This window comes from Lissotriton helveticus, chromosome 3_1 (assembly GCF_964261635.1).
Source record: "Lissotriton helveticus chromosome 3_1, aLisHel1.1, whole genome shotgun sequence".
Taxonomy (NCBI): Eukaryota; Metazoa; Chordata; class Amphibia; order Caudata; family Salamandridae; genus Lissotriton; species Lissotriton helveticus.
The window spans coordinates 191,782,781-191,805,943 of record NC_136061.1 but is presented as its reverse complement, the minus strand read 5'-3'; the positions used below and the strand labels follow the sequence as shown (position 1 = coordinate 191,805,943).

The 23,163-nt window shown below is 47.7% G+C and overlaps 1 protein-coding gene across 2 annotated transcripts in view; it reads left to right on the top strand.

Annotated features, from left to right (window-relative positions):
- HIP1 (huntingtin interacting protein 1) overlaps positions 1–23,163 on the top strand; it is a 404,747-nt gene that overhangs the window by 210,834 nt on the left and 170,750 nt on the right. For both annotated transcript variants that reach the window (XM_078679590.1, XM_078679591.1), the window contains one exon: positions 22,513–22,610. In XM_078679590.1, the coding sequence (XP_078535716.1) occupies positions 22,513–22,610 (98 nt within the window). The remainder of the gene's footprint in view (positions 1–22,512; positions 22,611–23,163) is intronic.

Below are 23,163 nucleotides of genomic sequence, written 5' to 3'. Positions count from 1 at the left end.
AAACCAGATCAACGCTGTCTCTTCCGCCTCCTTCCTCACTCTTCGCAACCTCCGCAAGATCTTCAAATGGCTCCTGGCAAACACCAGACGAATCGTCACCAAAGCCCTAGTCACCCGCAGGCTGGAATAAGTCAGTGCAATCTACGTGGGAATCTCCTTGCACCTCCTGAAAAGACTATGGGCCATATGTAGGTAATTTGTGTTTTGCGATTCTCAAATTGCGATTTTTAGGGAATCGCAATTAGAGAATCGCAAAACGCAATGTAGGTAGGATTAGCAAAAATGTTTGCAAATCCCACTTATTCCTTATTTGCGAATCGCAAATTGAGATTCGCAAATAAGGAATACCTTCTCATTCATTCCTATGGGCTAGAAGGCCCATAGGAATGAATGGGAAGACATTCTCAATTTGCGATTCTCAATTAGAGTATCGCAAATTGAAAATGCAATTTCAGGGATGCAAGGGTGTCAATAGTACGCCTCTCTTCACCTCACCCACACCTCTCACATACGTTGAAGCTACAGTGGAGGTCGTTCCTTCTCCTACCTTGTGGCCAGGTCTTGGAATGACCTCCTTCTTCTCCTCTGGACTTCACTCTCTCTGCTGGAATTCAGGAAAGGACTCAGGACCTGGCTGTTCGACTGAGACTCCGCTGCAAGATCCTCAGCGCATGGACACCCTCACAAGTGATTTGCTGTCCTATACACGTTTATTTTATTTTTAAGAGTTTTATATAGCGCTGGGCAGACCCGAGGGTATCTGAGCACTTTACAACATTTATCGAAATGCAATCAAACATATAGTATATCAATAATATACATATTGATTTGTGGCGAATTTAGTTCAAGGAGGGGGACAAAGGAGCGAGTCAAGAGGTAGGTGCTGTAGATGCCTTCTTATCAAAGTCATTATATACTGCCTTGCGTAAGATTTTAGTTAGGCGTCAGTTAATTATTCAACAGAGTTCGGTTGAGGAAGAGGTCTTTGAGTTGGCTTTTGAATTTTGTGAAGGAGGGGTTAGTCCTGATATATATTGGGATGGAGTTCCACATTTTGGGGGCATTTCCAGAGAAGAAGCATGATAAGGCTTTTTGTTTGCGAGTTTTCGGAGGAATGAGAAGTAGAGTGTTCATACTCCTGAGGTTCCTTGTCTGACCTGCCTTCCTGAGTATGGCGGCCAGGTAGGCAGATATGCCAGTGTGAAGAGCTTTGTGTGTGAGACCAGCAGTTCTGAAGTTGGAACGCATTTCAATTAGTAGCGAGTTTAGATCTCTGAGTGAGGGAGAGATGTGTTCATATTTCTTTACTCCAGTGACCATCCTTGCTGCTGCATTTAGAGTTGATCTGAGGGGAGCCAGGTGAGATATTGCCGTGCCTGTGAGGATTGCGTTCCCATAATCAAGCCTGGACAAAACCAGGGAGTGTGTAGCTTGTTTCAGGTTGTTGGAAGGGATGAAGAGTTTTATTTTGTTGAGTAATTTTATGTTGAGGAATGCGCTCTTAGCAGTGATCTTGATATGCTTGTCCATGTCTAAGTTTGGGTCCAAAGTGATTCTCAGTGATTTTATAGAGTCGGCTGGTGTGAGATTGCAGTTGAGAGCATCAATGGTTTTTAGCCATTCTGTGACTTAGGGGGTCTGCTATTTGTTGGATACGAGAAGGATTTCCGTCTTATCTTGGTTGAGTTTGAGGTGGTTGTGGAATAGCCAGAGTTAGACTTCTCTCAGAGTGTCATTTGGTCTCTCTATATCGTCAAAGGAGGAGGTTTCTAGGTAGATATGGGTGTCGTCCGCATAGAGGTGGAAGGGGATGTTGGCTTTTTTGAGTATGGAGGCTAGGGGTTCCATGTATATGTTGAACAGTGCTGGGGAGAGAACTGATCCTTGCGGGACACCTCTGCTTATGGGGAGTAAGTCAGAGATGAAGTTTTTAATTTGTATTCTTTGCGAGCAGTTCTGCAGAAAGGAGGTAAACCACTGTAAGACCACCTCTTCTGCTCTAACCCTTTCTCGGAGTACATTGATGAGCAGTTTGTGGTCAACAGTGTCGAAGGCTGCCGACAGGTCCAGGAGTATGAATAGACAGCATTGGCCCTTATCTAGTGATTTGTGGACATCATCTCTGACATTCAGGATCTCTGTCTCTGTGCTGCATCCTTTCCTGAAGCCCGAAGTCTTGTTTTATTGATTGATTGAGTGCATAAGTCCATCAATGATACAAAAGGCCCTTTCATTCTTAAAGCAGTCCTTTTGGTATAGCCAGTGCTATTTAGGTCATGAGATAGCTAGTAATTTTTGTTGTGAACATGAAAAAAAGTATTTTAACTCTACAGCTTTCGGGATTTGCTTCTTTGAACTGTCTTTTGCATGTTACATTAACCCACAAGAATAATGCATATGCGTGCATTTTGCGTTGTGGTCAGTGACATAAGTGGTTATCTCTGGGACCACATGACTATTACTACTGCATGATTGCCTGCAGTCCAAGAAGTAGAACGTTTTTTATGCATTACAACCCGTTTGAAATGTTGGAGAACTTGATGGAAACTTTGCAACTCCTATGTAATTCATAAAGTAAATTTTCTCTACTAGCACTATATAGTAAATAGCTATGTTCCAAAGCATTCCTAGAGGTTGTTACACTGAAATGGACAAACAACCTTTAGGTGGTGTTATACAAAAGAAAGGTGACAATTCAAAATGAAGACAAAGATTTGATATGCTTTCCGTAGCCTTTTTGGCTTATAGAAACAGAGGGCCCGATTCACAGAACTAACGTGAGACAAAATCCTAAACTTACTACCATTTTGGTATTCACAGAAGGCACTTACTCATTTTGGTATTTTCAGAAGGCACTTACTCATTTCGGTATTCACAGAAGTTAGGAGTCCTAACTTTAGGACTCTTAAATGCCTTCTGTGAATACCGAAAGTCTTAAAGTTGAGATTTTTCTCAGTTTAGGAGTAGTAAGGTTTAGGATTTTGTCTTAAGTTAGTTCTGTGAATTGGGCCCATAGACGACAGACGTCTTTAAAATGTAGGCATGTTTGCTCAATTGAACCTTTAAAGATATGAGATTCAAACAATGTCACCTTCCGTTTAGAAAGAAAGGTGCGTTTTTAGCACGCGTGACAGTAGATTCTCATTCTCTGAATACTCTTCCCATCTAGTGTTGGGCAAGAACGTTTGGAAGTTGTTTTTAGGGCTCGGGGCGGAACTCCGAGATCCTATTGTAAAAGAAAAAAAAAAAGTGTCTTTAGGGCTCGGGAAAGACACATTCCTTAGTGCGCGGGCTTTTTTATGGCATCTGCATAGTGATTCGTCTTCGCTGTGCTGTCTTTTTAGTAGCCTTGACGCGATAGGCTATATGTAATTTACGTCCACCATGTTTGGCATTTTCTCTGCGGTTTCGCGCACGGCCGTCCATAAATATCAATTAGGAGCTGTCAGGGAGGTGCTGTAATGGAATCCAGATGCTGTATGCGCGTTCACCATTCTGCAGTGCGTTTTGGTGGGCGCGCGCCATGCATTATTTTGTTGCTCCTTTCATCTCATGTATACTCGGCTAATTTCAATGTTTGAATAGCTGAAATGCTTTTACCGAAATTTAAAATGTTTGTTTGGAATAAAAGGTTTACAGTTTTCAGCTAGCTTGCACCTCCTTGTTTGAACACGGAATGTAAAGCGAGTTTGTTTTAGAGCACTGATAGCCCTGTGAGGTGATACTTTAGGGTCGACGTGGTGGGTGCTTCGGGCTGGCTTGCCAGTTTGTTTATTTAAGCGGCTGACATGCATGGTAAGTGGAATTACGAGGGAAGAACACGGTACCAGCTGTATATTTGACTGTCACTCTTAGCTGCGATAAAAATAAGTGGGAGAGTGCAATTTCGGATGATATTGAACATTCACTCATTTCAACAATTATGCATTTAAAAAGATTTTGTAGTGGTATTTTATTCTGTATAATATAATCTGAGCCTCTCTGGGTCACCCGATTTCCTACATGATATTTCTTCACGCCTAAAGCTGCCGTGCGTGAAGGACTCTGTCGACACAGTTCAGCTACTTATTTAAAAAAAAGAAAGGTTTGTTATTTGCTCAACGATGTGTCAGTTAATATGTGTCTGACTATGCAGGAGTTCCCAGGAGCACCTGACGGGTGGCGAGTTCAGTAAGAGGTAAAAAGTGCGCTTTTCATGCCCTACTTCGGGTTCACAGTGTGAGTTTGGGCGGCTGCGACACAAGCTAAATATAAATCTTGCGCAGTCCTACTGGGCACCATGCTGTATGTCAGTCTATGAGGGAAGGCGCCGTTCTGCTCTGTGCTGTGGTGAAGGATAGGGTAGTGCAGAGTGCAGAGTGGTAGTGCAGAGTGCATAGTGGTAGTGCAGAGTGAGAGTGCGAGTGGTAGTGCAGAGTGCGAGTGGTAGTGCAGAGTGGTAGTGCAGAGTGCATAGTGGTAGTGCAGAGTGAGAGTGCGAGTGGTAGTGCAGAGTGGTAGTGCAGAGTGCAGAGTGGTAGTGCAGAGTGAGAGTGCGAGAGGTAGTGCAGAGTGCAGAGTGGTAGTGCAGAGTGCGAGTGGTAGTGCAGAGTACAGAGTGGTAGTGCAGAGTGGTAGTGCAGAGTGGTAGTGCAGAGTGAGAGTGCAGAGTGAGAGTGCAGAGTGCAGTTTGGTAGTGCAGAGTGGTAGTGCAGAGTGGTAGTGCAGAGTGCAGAGTGGTAGTGCAGAGTGGTAGTGCAGAGTGCAGAGTGGTAGTGCAGAGTGCAGAGTGGTAGTGCAGAGTGGTAGTGCAGAATGAGAGTGCAGATTGAGAGTGCGAGTGGTAGTGCAGAGTGCAGATTGGTAGTGCAGAGTGCAGATTGGTAGTGCAGAGTGCAGAGTGGTAGTGCAGAGTGCAGAGTGGTAGTGCAGAGTGGTGGTGCAGAGTGCAGAGTGGTAGTGCAGAGTGGTAGGGCAGAGTGGTAGTGCAGTGTGCAGAGTGGTAGTGCAGAGTGGTAGTGCAGAGTGGTAGTGCAGAGTGGTAGTGCAGTGTGCAGAGTGGTAGTGCAGAGTGGTAGTGCAGAGTGGTAGTGCAGAGTGCAGAGTGGTAGTGCAGAGTGCAGAGTGGTAGTGCAGAGTGCAGAGTGGTAGTGCAGATTGGTAGTGCAGAGTGCAGAGTGGTAGTGCAGAGTGCAGAGTGGTAGTGCAGAGTGCAGAGTGGTAGTGCAGAGTGGTAGTGCAGAGTGGTAGTGCAGAGTGGTAGTGCAGAGTGGTAGTGCAGAGTGGTAGTGCAGAGTGGTAGTGCAGAGTGGTAGTGCAGAGTGGTAGTGCAGAGTGGTAGTGCAGAGTGAGAATGCAGATTGAGAGTGCGAGTGGTAGTGCAGAGTGCAGAGTGGTAGTGCAGAGTGGTAGTGCAGAGTGGTAGTGCAGAGTGCAGAGTGGTAGTGCAGAGTGGTAGTGCAGAGTGGTAGTGCAGAGTGCAGAGTGGTAATGCAGAGTGCAGAGTGGTAGTGCAGAGTGGTAGTGCAGAGTGGTAGTGCAGAGTGCAGAGTGGTAGTGCAGAGTGCAGAGGGCAGAGTGGTAGTGCAGAGTGGTAGTGCAGAGTGCAGAGTGGTAGTGCAGAGTGGTAGTGCAGAGTGGTAGTGCAGAGTGCAGAGTGGTAGTGCAGAGTGCAGAGTGGTAGTGCAGAGTGGTAGTGCAGAGTGGTAGTGCAGAGTGCAGAGTGGTAGTGCAGAGTGGTAGTGCAGAGTGGTAGTGCAGAGCGCAGAGTGGTAGTGCAGAGCGCAGAGTGGTAGTGCAGAGTGGTAGTGCAGAGTGGTAGTGCAGAGTGGTAGTGCAGAGTGGTAGTGCAGAGTGGTAGTGCAGAGTGCAGAGTGGTAATGCAGAGTGCAGAGTGGTAGTGCATAGTGGTAGTGCAGAGTGCAGAGTGGTAGTGCAGAGTGCAGAGTGGTAGTGCAGAGTGCAGAGTGGTAGTGCAGAATGCAGAGTGGTAGTGCAGAGTGGTAGTGCAGAGTGGTAGTGCAGAGTGCAGAGTGGTAGTGCAGAGTGCAGAGTGGTAGTGCAGAGTGCAGAGTGGTAGTGCAGAGTGCAGTTTGAGAGTGCAGAGTGGTAGTGCAGAGTGCAGAGTGGTAGTGCAGAGTGCAGATTGAGAGTGCAGAGTGCGAGTGGTAGTGCAGATTGAGAGTGCAGAGTGGTAGTGCAGAGCGCAGAGTGGTAGTGCAGAGCGCAGAGTGGTAGTGCAGAGCGCAGAGTGGTAGTGCAGAGCGCAGAGTGGTAGTGCAGAGTGCAGAGCGCAGAGTGGTAGTGCAGAGCGCAGAGTGGTAGTGCAGAGCGCAGAGTGGTAGTGCAGAGCGCAGAGTGGTAGCGCAGAGTGGTAGCGCAGAGTGGTAGTGCAGAGTGGTAGCGCAGAGCGGTAGTGCAGAGCGCAGAGTGGTAGTGCAGAGTGCAGATTGAGAGTGCAGAGTGCAGATTGGTAGTGCAGAGTGCAGATTGGTAGTGCAGATTGGTAGTGCAGAGTGCAGATTGGTAGTGCAGAGTGCAGATTGGTAGTGCAGAGTGCAGATTGGTAGTGCAGAGTGCAGATTGGTAGTGCAGAGTGCAGAGTGGTAGTGCAGAGTGGTAGTGCAGAGTGGTAGTGCAGAGTGCAGAGTGGTAGTGCAGAGTGCAGATTGGTAGTGCAGAGTGCAGATTGGTAGAAGTATTACGGGCAGCAGTACCACTACCACCAATGCTACTGCTACCAGTACCACCACCACCAGTACTCCCGCTACCAGTACCACCACCACCAGTACCACCACTACCAGTACTACCACCAGCAGTACTACCACCAACAGTACTACCACTACCAGTATCACCACCTCCAGTACTACCACTACTACCACTACCAGTACCACCACCACCAGTACTACCAGTACCTCCACTACCAGTACTACCAGTACCACCACCACCAGTACTACTACGACCAGTACCACCACCAGTACTACCAGTACTACCACCATCAGTACTACCAGTACTACCACCACCAGTACTACCACTACTACAGCCACCAGTACTACCACTACTACAGCCACCAGTACTACCACTACCACCACCAACAGTACTACCACCACCACCAGTACTACCAGTAGCAGTACTACCACAACCAGTACCACTACTACCACCAGTACTACCACCACCAGTACCACCACCACCAGTACTACCACTACCAGTATTACGGGCAGCAGTACCACCACCACCACCACCAATGCTACTGCTACCAGTACTACCACCACCAGTACTCCCGCTACCAGTACCACCACCACCAGTACCACCACCACCAGTACCACCACTACCAGTACTACCACCACCAGTACTACCACCAACAGTACTACCATTACCAGTACCACCACCTCCAGTACTACCACTACTACCACTACCACCACCAGTACTACCAGTACCACTACCACCAGTACTACCACTACCAGTACCACCACCACCAGTACTACCACTACCAGTACCACCACCATCACCAGTACTACCACTATCAGTACTACCAGCACTACCACCACCAGTACTACCACTACTACAGCCACCAGTACTACCACTACTACAGCCACCAGTACTACCACTACCACCACCAACAGTACTAACACCACCGCCAGTACTACCAGTACCACCACCACCAGTACTACCACTACCACCACCACCACATTAACACACTCCATAACACTTAGCAAAAATACATTACCATTTACAATGCCATTAGCTCAAACTCAAATAAATCTGAGCCCGATTGCATTTCTAATGCTTGTTCTTTGAAGTTGTTTTCTACTCACGAGACATGTTGTGACCAAGGCCGGACTGGACGTACCGCGCATCGGACGTTTCCTCGGGAGGCTGAAAGGGTGATGGGCAACTTTTGTTACAGGGGTACGGTTTTCTAGTCGTGCAGCAGTTTGAAAAGCAGTGCAGAGTTCCTTGTATATTCAACAGTTTTCAGGCAACAATTAAATGTGCCAAGATAACTCTGACGATTAATGTTCCCTCTTGTTTAGAGATCAAAGTTTTGTCTAGTGGCGTTTTTGACTCATCTTAGGTAGTGCAGAAGGTTAATATGCCTGTTGCAAAGAACATGTGCAGGCAACAATAAACGTGCCAAGATAACTCTGAGGATTAATGTACCTGCTGGAGAGAGATCAAGGTTTTGTCTAGTGGCGTTCTTGACTCATCTTAGGTAGTGCAGAAGCTTAATATGCCTGTTGCAAAGAGCATGTGCGACGCAGATCACAGAACAGTATTTTATGTGCAAGGCTCAGTGGTTCACCGCTTTTGTCATAGAGATCCTTTTATTATGTGCAGTTTATAAGTTACAGTCGTAACCTAGGTTAGAAAATTATGTTTATTTGACCCAGTCTTTCGTTATCTTAATGTTGCTAAAAAGGGTTTGTCAGGGTAGAAATAAATTCCTATTAGTAAAGCCAACCGCAGCCACTGTTACGTTTTGAGTTTTGAGTTTGTGCTTTTCCGGAACAAGCACTATTAAAAAGTGCCTTTCAGTGTGAATGACCAGTGAATCCTACATCTTGTAGTCCCCTTTGTCTTATGTAAAAAAAGAAATTATACACTGATTTACACATGTATAGTTCATTATCTCTGTATGTGGGTGTGATGAAAAATGCTTCGACACCCTACACTGGTATGAGAGGTGCTTTAAAACATATGAAATACAGAGAGGGTCCATGGAGCGACGAGGGGCAGTGTTGGAGGGTGATAGTGAGGGAATCATTGAAGAGCCCCAATAAAGATTGCCTTATCCTGGTGCACTGTAAGGACATCATTTACTATGCTTTAAAAACAAATACAGTTGAATATATAATGAAAACTTTGATATAGAGTGCACCATTTTTGTAATTTTTCTCCTTCTTTTCTTGGGTGGAGAACACCCCCCCTGCCCTCTTGCAGTGATCAGGTCCCTCGCTGTGTTCGCTTTGCACCGTACGGGAGCTGGTCTGACAAAATTTGCCAGGGCTGCTTTGGGTTCCCAGTCCGGCTCTGGTTGCGACTACATCCTTTCACCAGGACAAAGACTAAATGGTGATGTCATCAATGATGCTATCAATTATGTGATTGAACATGTCATGAGTGTTGTAGCATGTGAGGTCATAAGCAGTGCATGGCAAAGCGGTGCGAGTGTTAGTTACATCAATTAACTATAATTGTTGAATTTCAGGTTTTTTTTCTTGGCTTAAAATGCTACGCTTTAACTGATATTTTTTCTTTGGACAATTTTAGTAGACTTAGTATCTACTAAAAAGATATGTCTGAACAATATTATTTTATTTTGTTAAATGACCACACTTCAAGCTTTCCTGCTATTTTTCTATCATTTTAAATGGACGACATTATAGGAACCATCAGCCCAAAAGTATGCCCACTTGATAAACACATGCACAAAAAAATTCTTGCACAATGTGGAATGTGGAGAAGATTCACTGTCTTAGTTGCAACCATCAGGGATGAAATCTGTTCGTTCAGGGGTAACCAATGTTTGGCAGCTCTGGATGTCCCGAGTCGTCTTGTGCAGAGAAGCCATTCCTATTAACCTGCATGATGGATTGGCCAAGGGGAAAGTATTTCCAGAAAGGTCTGAGAGGCACATGCTGAACATACCACTATTTCAGTTTTTAAGCCTTGCATAAAATAGCAAAGTAGCATGTGTTTCTCTTCCACTTTAAGTGTGTTAGCAAAGAGGGAGCTAGGTAGGGGCTGTGAAATGCTGAACTTTCAGATTTTTAAGTTAGAAATAAGTCACAGAGTTTACATTGGAATATATAAAACAAGCATTTACAATGCAATGGTCTCGGCATTATTAAAGGTAGTGCTATTGGCATTGCTCATGACCTTTTTTTTTCTTCTTTTTTTTTTTAATCATAAATAAATGGCATTGTCATTTACATTGCCAATAGCTTAATCGTTATATAAATTGCTTTGTCATTTACAATGCCAATAGCTTAATCGCTCGCAAATGCATGACCTATTGCATTTACACCCACACAGAGACACACACACACAAAGCCACCCACACACACATACAGAGCCACCCACACAGAGCCACACACACACAGACAGAGCCACCCACACATAGAGCCACCTACAAAAAAAGCTATCCACACAGAGCCACACACACACACACAGAGAGCCACACACACACATACAGAGCCACACACACACACACAGAGCCACACACACACACACAGAGCCACACAACACACACACACACAGAGCCACACAATACACACACAGAGCCACACACACACACAGAGCCACACACACAGAGCCCCCCCACACACACACACAGAGCCCCACACACACACACAGAGCCCCACACATACACAGAGCCCCACACATACACAGAGCCCCACACACACATAGAGACCCACACACACAGAGCCCCACACACACATAGAGCCCCACACACACAGAGCCCCCCAAACACACAGAGCCCCCCACACACACAGAGCCTCCCACACACAGAGCCTCCCACACACAGAGCCACACACACACAGAGCCACACACACACAGAGCCACACACACACACACAGAGCCCCCCCACACACACACCACAGAGCCCTCCCACACACACACAGAGCCCTCCCCCACACACACACACAGAGCCCCCCCACACACACAGAGCCACACACACACATTGTCCCCCCACACACACACAGAGCCCCCCCCACACACAGAGCCACACATACACAGAGCCACACACACACACAGAGCCACGTACACAGCCACACACACACCCACAGCCACATACACATCCACAGCCACATACACAGCCACATACACACCCACAGCCACATACACACAGAGCCACACACACACACAGGAGAGCAAGCACAGCGAGGGGGCAGGAGAGCAAGCACAGCGAGGGGGCAGGAGAGCAAGCACAGCCAGGGGGCAGGAGAACAAGCACAGCGAGGGGGCAGGAGAACCAGGGGGTGGGGGAGCAAGCACAGCCAGGGGGCAGTGGAGCAAGAACAGCCAGGGGGCAGGGGAGCAAGCACAGCGAGGGGGCAGGGGAGCAAGCACAGCGAGGGGGCAGGGGAGCAAGCACAGCGAGGGGGCAGGGAAGCAAGCACAGCCAGGGGAGCAAGCACAGCCAGGGGGCAGGGAAGCAAGCATAGCCAGGGGGCAGGGGAGCAAGCACAGCCAGGGGAGCAAGCACAGTCAGGGGGCAGGGAAGCAAGCACAGCCAGGGGGCAGGGAAGTAAGCACAGCGAGGGGGCAGGGAAGAAAGCACAGCGAGGGGGCAGGAGAGCGACCTGGACCCTCCCGACTCCAGGAAGAGGCCACTGGGGCGCCCTCCGAGGCGGGCAGCACTAAGAGGACCAACACAGGCGTTGCGTACCTACTGGGGGTCAGCAGGGCGAGTGAGCCGGCGAGATCAGCACCCCTGTGGCCCACTGTGCGACCGGGCCGCCCTGACTCTGGGCCTCATGGGCACTACAATACCCACGAGCCATCACCCCCATGGAGCCCTACTCATCGGCTCTGAACGCTTCCGGTCTCCGCTCCTCCTTCACTCGCGGCGGGGGCAGTTATGCGGCGGCACTCCCTGGGCTCTCTCCTCATGAGAGCCCCGCCCTTACAAGGCGCTCCTTCTCCCGGTCCCCCATCTCGGGACCGGGACTCAGAGTGTGGAGCACTCATGGCTCTGGGACGCTTCTCTCCGGCCGGCTTCTCCTCCAGATGCTGCAGGGCTCCCTCAGCTCAAGGGAGCCCTGCCGACCAGCCGCCATGCTCCTTCCTCACGATGCACATCCCGGGGCTCCCATCGCTCACGGAAGCCCCGCACCAGCACTCCCCATTGGCCCCAATCACTGGGCCTCGGCAGGACTTCGGGCGGCACACGGGGCTCCCTCCTCGCAACTGGAGCCCCACAGGATTTTGATGTAAGCCGCCGACCAGCCGCCATGCTCCTTCTTCCTCACGATGCATATCCCGGGGCTCCCATCGCTCACGGGAGCCCCGCACCAGCACTCCCCATCGGCCCAAATCACTGGGCCTCGGCAGGACTTAGGGCGGCACACGGGGCTCCCTCCTCGCAACGAGAGCCCCACAGGATTTTGATGTAAGCCCCGTCCTTTTCAGACTGGGGGGCGTGTTTTTTGTTGAGTGACTGATGACGTCACGGTGAGAAAGAACGCAAAAAACACGCCCCCGAATCCGAAAAAGACAGGGCTTATAGGGAGTGACGCCCCTCTCCTCCAATGGCTGGCCAGCATTTACGAGGCCAGCCAATGGAGAAGAGGGACAGGTTCAAGCCCCCTAACTAAGAAACATTAAATCTTCAGACCGAACTGCGCAAGCGCAGCCTACGGTCCTCGACCTAATGACTGGTTGGTTCTGGGATCTTGCATTTTGCCCAAACAGCAGGGGGTGTTGAGTGGAATCTGGCCATTATTTGGTCCAGTGCACAAATGTCTTCTTGAAGAGTAGACTAAAAAAAGTGCTTTCCTAATTTCTATGTGGAAACGTGCGGAGCTGCTCTGTGGCTTGTGCCTCCAACAATTTTTGCGAGTGCCCCAGTGAGTGCTGTTAGAGGATGGGTGTTGAGTCCACTCAGGGACTGCATCTCACAGTGTGCATCACTCCCTTCCATAGAGCTATGTCACTTACAGCCAGGACTTTTTGGCGTTTAGTGCTATGGTTCAGAGCAGTGTTAAGATACCACGCTACTTTCGTTGTGTCCATCGACTGCTGATCCTGTGACTTTTTACCTCCCCCTTTTCCTGCTGTTGTGCGCAATAGTTGTTTCCACCCAGGATTTGTATGTCTCGGTGGACTATGACCACAATCAGAAAACTACATCACAAGCAGTCTGCTGGGTGTTATTACAGTTGGTAGGACTGTGTGCAGTATGGGCGAGAAGCAAAGTCCTTGTGCTGTCATGAGTCTTCGTAGTCTACATCAGGCTAGACCCTCCGAATGACCGCTTGATTCTGGATTTTGATCTTGATGTGCCCAGTGAACATGGACTTTGTCTTAATTTGTTGTGATTACCTTTGCTTCCTCGTCCTTTGTCGAGTGGTGTTAAAGCCTTGGAGACTTCCTCTCCCTCATCTTGGATCCACGCAAAGTTAATTAATGTTGATTAAGAGGTAGGAACAGCTCTTTCTAGCAGCCAGATTACACCAGTTGCCCATAATACATTCATTGCAGGGGCTAAAACAATCGCTACTAGTTTAGTGGCAAAGATGCTTAATCAGTGTCCGGAATAACATGATGCTTAGCCAGCGTGATTGTCTGGTATGATTGGGATAAGGGAGTGTGGGGTCGAGGAGAACCCTGAGATGCTGCTGACTATGATTTCCCAACCGTCTGCTCATGGGTTTTAGTCTTCGCTCATTTTGATGACACCCTGGTGCCCTCCTAGTGGTCTGCCCTCATCTGATAGAGATCTGTTGCTTAGGTGAGTCTGAGAACATTCATATATTTCACAAGGACAGCAGGGTTCCTCTGCACCTCCTACCAAACCCATGCTGTGTTGCAGGAAATACCCTTTGTTGTCTTAAAAAAACGAAGTTGCAGCCTCTCTGCTTTTTCTTATAATTTATCGGGAAGCATTTCATAGGTTTATTAGCTCCCCATCAAACTTTTTGCTTCTCATCTGGAAATGTTGTTAATAAAATCTTGCCAGTGGCAAGCGAAAAATGTTGCTGTTGGATAGTGGCACAGTTTCTGGTGTATTAAACCATAGAGTTATCAATATTCTTTCCAGATACTCCGACACTCCTGAATTAGAAGAGCACTAATACTTTAACCAAACACCTGGAGATGTCGCAGAAAATACAATCCTGGGATGGCGTTGAGGTGTTTGGTATCGTTGGCTTCTGGTCAATATCATGTGGAGTTATTCGAGATACCGCTATGGTTTACAACTAGCATTTTCAGTTCGAGACGGATGAGTTATCTGTCCACTCGCATGCCCAGCATATGAAACTCTAATAGACAGTAGTAGCAGATCTATTGTTACACGTAATAGTTTTGGTACAGAAACACGCTCTGTCCCATATGTTGGTTGCTTTAAATCGCCCCTTGGTGCGATCCATAGGGCAAAAGTACATATCAGTCATGGGTAGTAGCCATTCTACGCGAGCCAAGATTAAGTAAAGATACCGGGATTTGGACTGCTAACAGAATGTAAAATGTTGTCGATTGAAAAGGAATTCTTTTGCAGATTTTTGATGAGACTGTTGAGGTCTCGACTCCCCCGCCTCTCTTAAGGAATTTATAGCCATTACCTGCTGTCAAGTACGCTGATCGCACACTCTTTTATAACCGAGTCTATGGTGCATGAGCTTGGGATTGGAGTGCCATACGCATTTAGAAATTAGATTTGATCCTTAAACTTGCAAAACTAAGATGTTTTCTTTCGTGTGTTAATCTTTTGTAGGGTTGAAAGTCCCTGGTGTAGGCTCCATTTAACAATCTGCACCTCATTTCCTGGTCTGAGCAACCCGGTTTGGTTTCTTGTGCATGAGATGAGTGTGGCCATTCTCCTGAAATGTGTTCCATGTGATTTGATCTGTTGCTCACCAACAGAGTTCCAGACTCTTTTGGGAGATTGAGGTCCACCAAAGTCGTACTCCTTTTACGGTGGTGATTACTGTCCACAAACCCAAGCCATAACCAGAGTAATGGTGGAAGCTGGTTAGAATTTGTGCCTTATTACCTGCACCCCGTGGTGAGACTGTCTACCAACTCTTCCTGTTTGAATTTGACTTGTGTGTCATATTTATCCATGTTTACTCCTACTGATTGTCAGTAGCATGCATGAGAACGCTGGTGCATCTAAGAGATTAGGTATCCATATTGCCGCCCCACCAACAACCCCCTCTAAATATGTCTGAAGACCATGCTTGAAGGTGCTTCTTTGGGTTTAGTGTCGTCAGTGCTGCTTCCTCCTATTTTCCCTGCCTGTCTCTGAGCACTTGTTTTTCCTCATTTCTTTAGGAAACTTGCTGCAGCCAGATACACAGGTTTAAATTTAAATCCACTAAATGAAACAGGAAGGATCCTTTCTGCTTACCTGACTTTGACCCAGACAGTTCCAGTCATTCAGCTGTAGCTTGTGATTAGCAACAGTTGAGTATCACTATGACCTATGGTTTGATCAAAGCTGACCTGTCCGCCCACCGCATCCTGTGTCCTTCCCTGAAGAGGCAAATGTCCTGCAACAGCATCTGTTGCACAACAGGCCGTCAGGACACTAGTACACAAAAGCAGAAAGCCAGTTCTCCTGAGCCCGGTTACCATGCTGTGGCACACCTGAAGGATGTGCACTTTGACTGGATGGGCTTACACTGCACAAACGGCACAACAAATGTGAAAACCAGACTTGACAGATGCTTCCATCCAGTAGCAGCTTGTGCTCTGTCACAGCCCCGTTAACTTCCAGTGGGACCTCTAGCTTGACTTTCACACAATGTTTGCGTGTGCAGCGGTACAAGGGGGTAACCTAGTCACAGTTCTCCTCCCTCTTAAGTGAACTTGTTATTGAATATCATTTTGGATTCTGGAAGTTGGCGGATATGTAAAATCTTGTATTCCACCAATAGAACAAAAGTATTTATAAACCAGATATACACCGACCAGTTTCTTGGAGCTGGTTACAGGAATATAAATTGCAGCTCGTAATCTTGTTTCTATGCTTGTGTAAACAGCCATGTGTTCAAGTGTTGCCTAAATCTTGAATAGCAGGATGTTGATCTGATATGAGGTGGTATGTAGTTCCAGAATCGAGGGGCCAATACCGAGAATCTAGCATCTCTTTGCCTCTTCTTCCTGAAAGAAGGAATGACCAGAAGGTTGAGATGCAAGGCCCTCAAATTACTAGGAGTGTACCTGTGAACGCATGAGGAGATTACTCAGGGCAGTTGCCATGCACTAATTTAGACATAGTCCAGCCAATCTTAAAGGCACAACGCTGTTTCACTAGAAGCCAGTGAAGCTTCCTCATCAAAGGGTTGCTATGACACCTCCTTGCCTATTGGGGACATTTATATATAGCCACCATTACATCAAACAGGTCCTCTATTATCTTTGCTGACCAGGAAATTCCTCCTTTGGCGTTGAAACAATATGTGATGCCCCCAGGTATTTCCTGCCTGGCTTGTTGTGAATTTTGTGTGCTGTATTGTTGTTAATTCCTCCCCCATTGGCGATAAAATGACGTATTGATAAATGGTGGAATTACCAGTTTGAGTGCTTGGCCAAGTGTCTACTTACTGAATTGTGGCAATTTGTTCAGTAGGACCCAGACCTCTAAATCTTGTCTCTGGCCCATACTTAAGTGCATGGCTGATTGTTGGTCACTTCTTAACGGAGGTATACACATTCGCCCAGTGGCTTTCTGTTTACTGGCATGTTATGGAACAACTAATTAAAACGCTATCAATGAAGATAATGCATTCCTTTTAAAACAGCTCATACAAACCTATTGTAAAGGAACTGGACTACGGGAACGCCCTCTACGCCGGAATCCACAGATCTCTACTCCTCAAACACCATACCATCCAGAATGCCACAGCCAGACTTGTCCTCGTCATCCCACTACAAGACAATGTCACCCAGCACATACAAGACCTCCACTTGCTCCCCGTCGAAAAAAGAGTGACCTTCAAGCTGCTCACTCAGGCCTACAAATCCCTCCACAACACCGGACACCAATACCGCAACAAAAAAAATCTCCTTCTACGCACGCAAGAGAAACCTCCGCTCCACCAACCTCGTCCTGGCCGAAACCCCACGCATTCGCAGTGCCAGAACGGGTGGAACAGCCTTCTCCTACAAGGCGGCCAAGACCTGTAACGACCTCCCCCAAAGCATCAGATAAACTGCCACACTGCAAGCATTCAGGAAGAGCCTTAAGATCTGGCTCTTCGGATGGGACGGAGCTGCTCGAAATCTCCCTTCCCCTCCATCGCCTTGAGACCCTTGTGGGTGAGTAGTGTGCTTCACAAATCCCTACTTGATTGAAAGTACGAAAGCAGGAGCACGCAATCCTTCATGCCTAGCGTTGGGTCATAAAGCAATGAGTTGTATTTTTTCCCCGTGGCTTCTTTGCGACCCAACATGAGTTTTGTGATGCGATAAATCAGTTATCACGAAAAACCCACCATTCACAAAGAGTTGCAAAAATTACTGTGCCATTATTGTACAAGAGGCAGGATTCATTTAGCGACGAATTGCGACGGAAGGAATGGAGACCTGTGAGCAAGAGTAGATCTCCACGCTTGCAGTAAGATTCACAGAATGCTGACATGTTTTTCAAAGTCACTCCTGTCTGGGGCTGCTGTCAAACATAAAGATGGCGTTCTATGTGAGGCACTGTGTGGTATTGCTGCCCGTCCCCTGGACTGCTCAGTGCTCCTCTCCTACACCAGATGCTCACATTTATGGAAGCAGCTCAACAGAAACCGTTTCCAGTTTTAGAAGGGATATCAGAGTTGGTACCTGGTTTACGACTGCAGTTGTGGTTGCAAAACATTTAAAGGTTCTAAAGTGAATCGCAAAGGGGTGGGGGAGTGCATTACATGCTCATTTTCTTTTCCAATTCATTTGGATCGCACAGTTCATATTGCGAATGAGCAAGCCTACTTACATCTTAAAATGCACCTTTAGTGCAATAAAACAAAAAACAAAGGCGACTTGGTACTAATTTTCACTTCTAAATAAAATCAGATCATTTCTTCCAGAAGGCGACTTCAAAATTGGTGACGGACTGCATGTAGTGTCATTGTATGCTGATGACCTTCTCTTGTACGTCAGAGACCTGAGCGACGTCCCGGAGTCCCTCACTACCATCTTCGGCACCTTTGAGGAGATGTCGGGATTGCGAGTAAACTGGGCCAAATCGGGGGTATACTCCTTCAGCCCGAACGTTCCCGAATGTGACATACATTTCGGAGGTGAGAGGTTGCAGTGGTACCCCAACACGTTCAGATATCTCGGGATACACATCTATCGAGACCCCTTGGACATCTTGGAGGGGAACCTGATGAGAGCGATCGCTTCTACCCGCGCACAGGTGGGGTTCTGGAATACATTACCGCTGAATGTCCCGAGTCGCATAGCCTTAGCAAAAATGATAGTCCTGCCACGGCTGTTATATTATTTTGCGAATATACCTACGTATGTACCCACCCGGGTGTTCCGAGATCTTGAGATCCTGCAGAGGGACCTAATTTGGAACAAGGGTCGGCCTCGAGTTGCATTGAAGAAACTCTATATGCCCACTGAGGAGGGCGGACTAGCGGTTCCCAACATGGAGCTCTACTATCTAGCAGCACAAATGCAATGGGTGTCAGGCTGGCTGGGCGGTAAGAGTCTGGGTGACACGGCCACGAACACCACTGTCTGGTCCCTACTCCAAATTCAAGTACTGTTCCACCCGCTGACGCGGACTCCCCGACCGCCGCAACTGCTACTCGCAGTGGCGCGCAGATGCTTCCTCCGCTGCTTGCGTCTAACGCGAGCGACGACTCCATATGCGCCGATATTGCCACTATCAGGCACTCCGACAGCGGCGGGGACCCTGACCACTGTGAGGCTGGATAGCTGGATCACCGCAGAGGTGGAAACGCTGGGCGACCTTTACTCTGATGGCGCCCTCCTCCCCTTTGCAACTCTCGCGAGAGATACATCCCTCCCGGCTGGACAGTTCCTGACTCACGCGTCCCTCGTTCATGCATTGACTACCGCTTGGGGGGACATGTCGAGTGAGCCACCAACACACCACTTCCTGCAGTACCTTCATGTCATGAGCAACGGCACACACATTATTCATTGGTTAACGCAAGCACTCCTTTTACACACACACCCGACAACCATACACCTGAGGGAAAAATGGGCAACTGACAGGGGGAGGGACTGGACGGACAAGGAGTGGGCAATGATACTAGCTAGCCCAGTGAACATCCCCCGCAACCCTCGCTTCAAAATCATACAGTTTTACATATTGCACCGCGCGTACCTCACCCCGGGCAAGATAAATGAGTATTTTTCAGTCACAGACACTGCTTGCGGCCGCTGCTCCCTTCTAGACGCAGATCTCCTCCACATGCTTTAGCTCTGCCCCGCCCTCCAGCAGTACTGGGACGGAGTGACCGAGTTACTAGGACACTGTACCAAGGAGCGAGTGCCGCGCACATGGGAGGCCTGTATATTGGGATTGTACAAACGCACGAGACTAAATAAAGTCCAGACTAGGTACTGGGATCTTGGGCTTATTACGGCTAAAAGACTGCTTACCAAGCGGTGGAAAGCGGCCACACCCCCACACCTCCGACACTGGGTTCTGTCGCTGACTAACTGGGCAGGGGCTGAGAGCTCCGTCCTGAAGCGAGAAGAGACAGCAGGGCTCAGAAAGTTCCCAATCGCACAACAGTGGGAAGACATACTACATTCTTTCAAACAGAAATGTGTGGAGCAGGGAGTTATGTGAGATATTATGTACCGCCTCCCCGCACTCCCTACTGCGCTTTCCTGCGACTTATGCACGATGCACCACACACCACCCAGCTGATCAGTATGCAGGGTACGCCATCTGACATGTGTTTTACTGTTTCGCACTGACGACTGCCTGCCCCACTCCCGAACACGCGCCACCGTAAGAGACGCTGCAACAGAGGACCGGACACTACACCGGAATGCCACGCCTAACGAACACTTGGGGACTCCCTCCCCCCCCCCCCAATATAACACTACCTCATAAACAGCCTGCAATGTCCCGCCCCCCCTGATCTCCTGCCTACCTACCCCGTGAGACACGGCTGACACGCTGATTCCGATCCCCCCCTCTCGACACTAAGGTGAATTCTGCCCACACTTACCCCTACCCGCCTCCTATATAGCTCATGTTCCCGTTTTGTAGTTCATTATAGATTTGGTTTTATCTCCTCTTAGACCGTATCCGTACGCATACAATTCCACATCTCATACCATCGGAGCCTCATAGCACCCTCGGACGTGACAGCTAAGAATTGGACACCTCTCCTGGGCGCTGAGATGCAGAGCAGCTATTTCCACGGGAATGGGCATACAAGGCGGTTATACGCCCCAAACACGCTTAGGCGCTGCACACCCACAACACTCGTTCATATGAACCGTACCCGTCTGAATGTCGACCCACACAGAGACGTTTACCAATGACACATGTAAGATATGACGGGTTCGACAGTTAAGACTGCTGTTGATGAGGGTTGGTTCAACGCAGCTACTCTGGTCCGCTGAATAAATAAGGAAAACCCATAGACCACACACTTACGTGACATCGAATGCTTGCATGATTACAGTGATATGTGATGTACTGATATGAAATGAAATGAAATGAAATGAAATTGGATTTATAAAGCGCATGGCTGCCCGTGAGCGTCCCAGCGCTACCATGCGAAAATAAGAGGCTCTGAGGGGGGCAAGGGAGTTTAAGAGGCTGCCGGACCCCAGGGCTGTCGGCCTTGAAGCTGTGTTCCCTTATCCCACCCAAAATAATGTTCTTTCATTGCGGCTGGCCCGGCTGGGTTGTAAGCTACAGCGCTGTGTATACTGTATATCGAATAATAAAGGTCTTTATTAAAAAAAAAAAAATAATAATAATCCGTCGTTCCCCACTTTCCCAGATTGTGTGATCCTAGGCAATTGTTTTATTCCACTTTCCCGCCTTTTTCTTCATTATCACATATAAGAGGACCTCGAAATCCAGGACTGCAGGATTCGAGCTTTACAAAACGTTCTCTTGTGTTTGATATAATGAACTATAATGTTGTTCATGTATAATAGGAGCTGAGTTGCCTCTTAGTTCAATGTTGGCATTGTTGCTAGGGTGGGGCAAGAATGACTGTTTCTAAAGTCATGTTTGAAAATTATCAATTGAAAAAAAAAATAATGCACTTATACTGATTTACTGTGGTGAAACGGTTCTGCGTACTAATGAAATATACTTATTAAATTCTGAAGAGACATTATCATATTTGTACACTTTTGCTGTAAGATGTCTTTAAAAATGAAGTTGTTCCTAAAGTTAAGTGGTGCAGGACAACCTAGTTACAGCCTATCTTTAACATAAATTAACCTGGCATTAAATGCTAGCCTGGTTATTTAGCATTTTTTTAACCTTCGTGCTGAGTTGAGAAAACAGCAGCCCATTGCTGCTGTTGACCAGGAAGCCGCATGTAAAGGTTAGAAGGGCTGCTTGTGGCCCCCGGGCCGTACTTTGAGAATAACTGCCTTAGGGGCATCCTACACACACGTCACATCCAGGAGTTGAAGAAATATGATCACATCACCTCCACCCTGGTGGAATTCCATTGGATCCACTTACTAGCCCACACCATCTTCAGCACCACCTGCACCATTTAAAAACTCTCACGACCATCACCCTCAGATTATCATTCAGATGCCGTCTCTGCTGGTTCTCTACACACCCGCAGGCAGGACACCATCAGACTGGATACTTAGAAAGGTAAAAATCAATAGAAAAAGGAGCATGCCTTTTCCACCTCTGCTGCCAGGATCTGTAACAACATTCCTGTATCCATCAGGACTGGCCCAACACTGCTCCAATTTATGAAAGAGATGAAGGCGCCCCTCTTTAAAGAGCATTAAATCGCAATGAAACAACCAAACACAACCCGGCTTCCTCTTTTGTTCATTGTTTACTTTATGCTTGTCTTTGACAATGTAAAGCACTTTGCTGCCTTTTGATTTTGTCACACTTTAAACATGCCATATACATAGACACAAATAGATTGCAATTTAAACACAGTAGAAAAGGCTGTCAATTTGTCAATTGATGGTCTTTCAACCTTAAAAGTTGACCTCAGCAGCTCTGTAGTTCGGTGTTCACAGGAAGATGATATGACCACTCACAGGTTTGTGCCTTTCTCTGCTGTGCCTGAAGTAAGGTGCAGAAGAGCCTCTGAAAGTTCCAAACCACCAGTGGTGCCAGATCCAGGTTAGATTTATAGGATAACTACTGCCTGTGTTTGGGATCCATTTAGAATAATTGCGTCAGCGTAACATTTGAAGTAGGTGCATTGTAGATGCACACAGTATGCACGTTAGACAGCATTCTTCTGTACTCTCCATCCCCTTCCCGGAAGCCGGGTCTCTGGAGCCCTGATGCTTTATGGAGAGTGTTAACTCTTCCAGTAAACTTGTATTTTCACCCTTTGGAGATTGTCACGTGAGGCAGCCATTCATACTTCCATACTGGTTCTGGAAGCATGTTTTCATTGGAAAGGGGACAACCCTAGATTATTTCTTGCTTGGTTTGCTGCCAGTTTTCCCCTGGTAAGTCTGGTCGGCAGTATGTGTCTGGGTCTGGCCAGGGCCTGCTTGGTGTTGCTGTGCGTATGCTATCCATGGCACCTCACTTCTCTTGTGAGGACCAATGAAAGGAAAGGTTTCATAAACTAAGTGAGAGTCTCCAACCCTCTGCAGCATCCAGTGTTTGATAACAGTGTGTATCTGTGCTTTGACCTCCAGAGTTTCTGTGAGAATAAATTTGATGATATCTTTGGAGCTTCGCTCAGTAACGACCCCTTCAACTTCAGCGGCCAGAACGGCATGAGCAAGGAAGACAGGTGAGTTCCTGAGACGGCCGTCCGTCAGATTTCAGTGCAGCCTTTCTGTCTGTCTGTCAGCTTTTTGACGGCCCTTCCATCACGACAGTCACGCACTCCCCTCATTTCACTTTCAGTCCTCTGTTGCTTACGGTTTCGCCTCACTTTCCTTTGTTTTGTTTCTATTTACACTTCTCATAACTTAACTGTTCGAGGCATGTGGGCTGCTGAATTCATATCTGTGCATAGATCGCCGCCTAGTGTTGGGTCCGGATGATTGCACCTTGTTGTCCTGGAAGAGTCTTCGAAGTATCACAAGATAGGTGACTCCTCCCCTGGACTATAGTGCGCATGGGCATCTTCTCCATCTTCAGATTGTTTTTTTCTGCCAACTTCGGAATCAAAACTTTTCCTGAGGCCAAAAGGCCTTCGACTTCGACGGTATTGTTCTCGCTCGGTACTTCTTGACTTGATCAAGCTTTCAATCTCGACTCGGTCGTTGGCGCGGGCCGTTGGGCCTTTTCGACGCCACGTGGGCCTGCTGTTGATGGAAAGGAGCCCGTTCAAAAGGTGC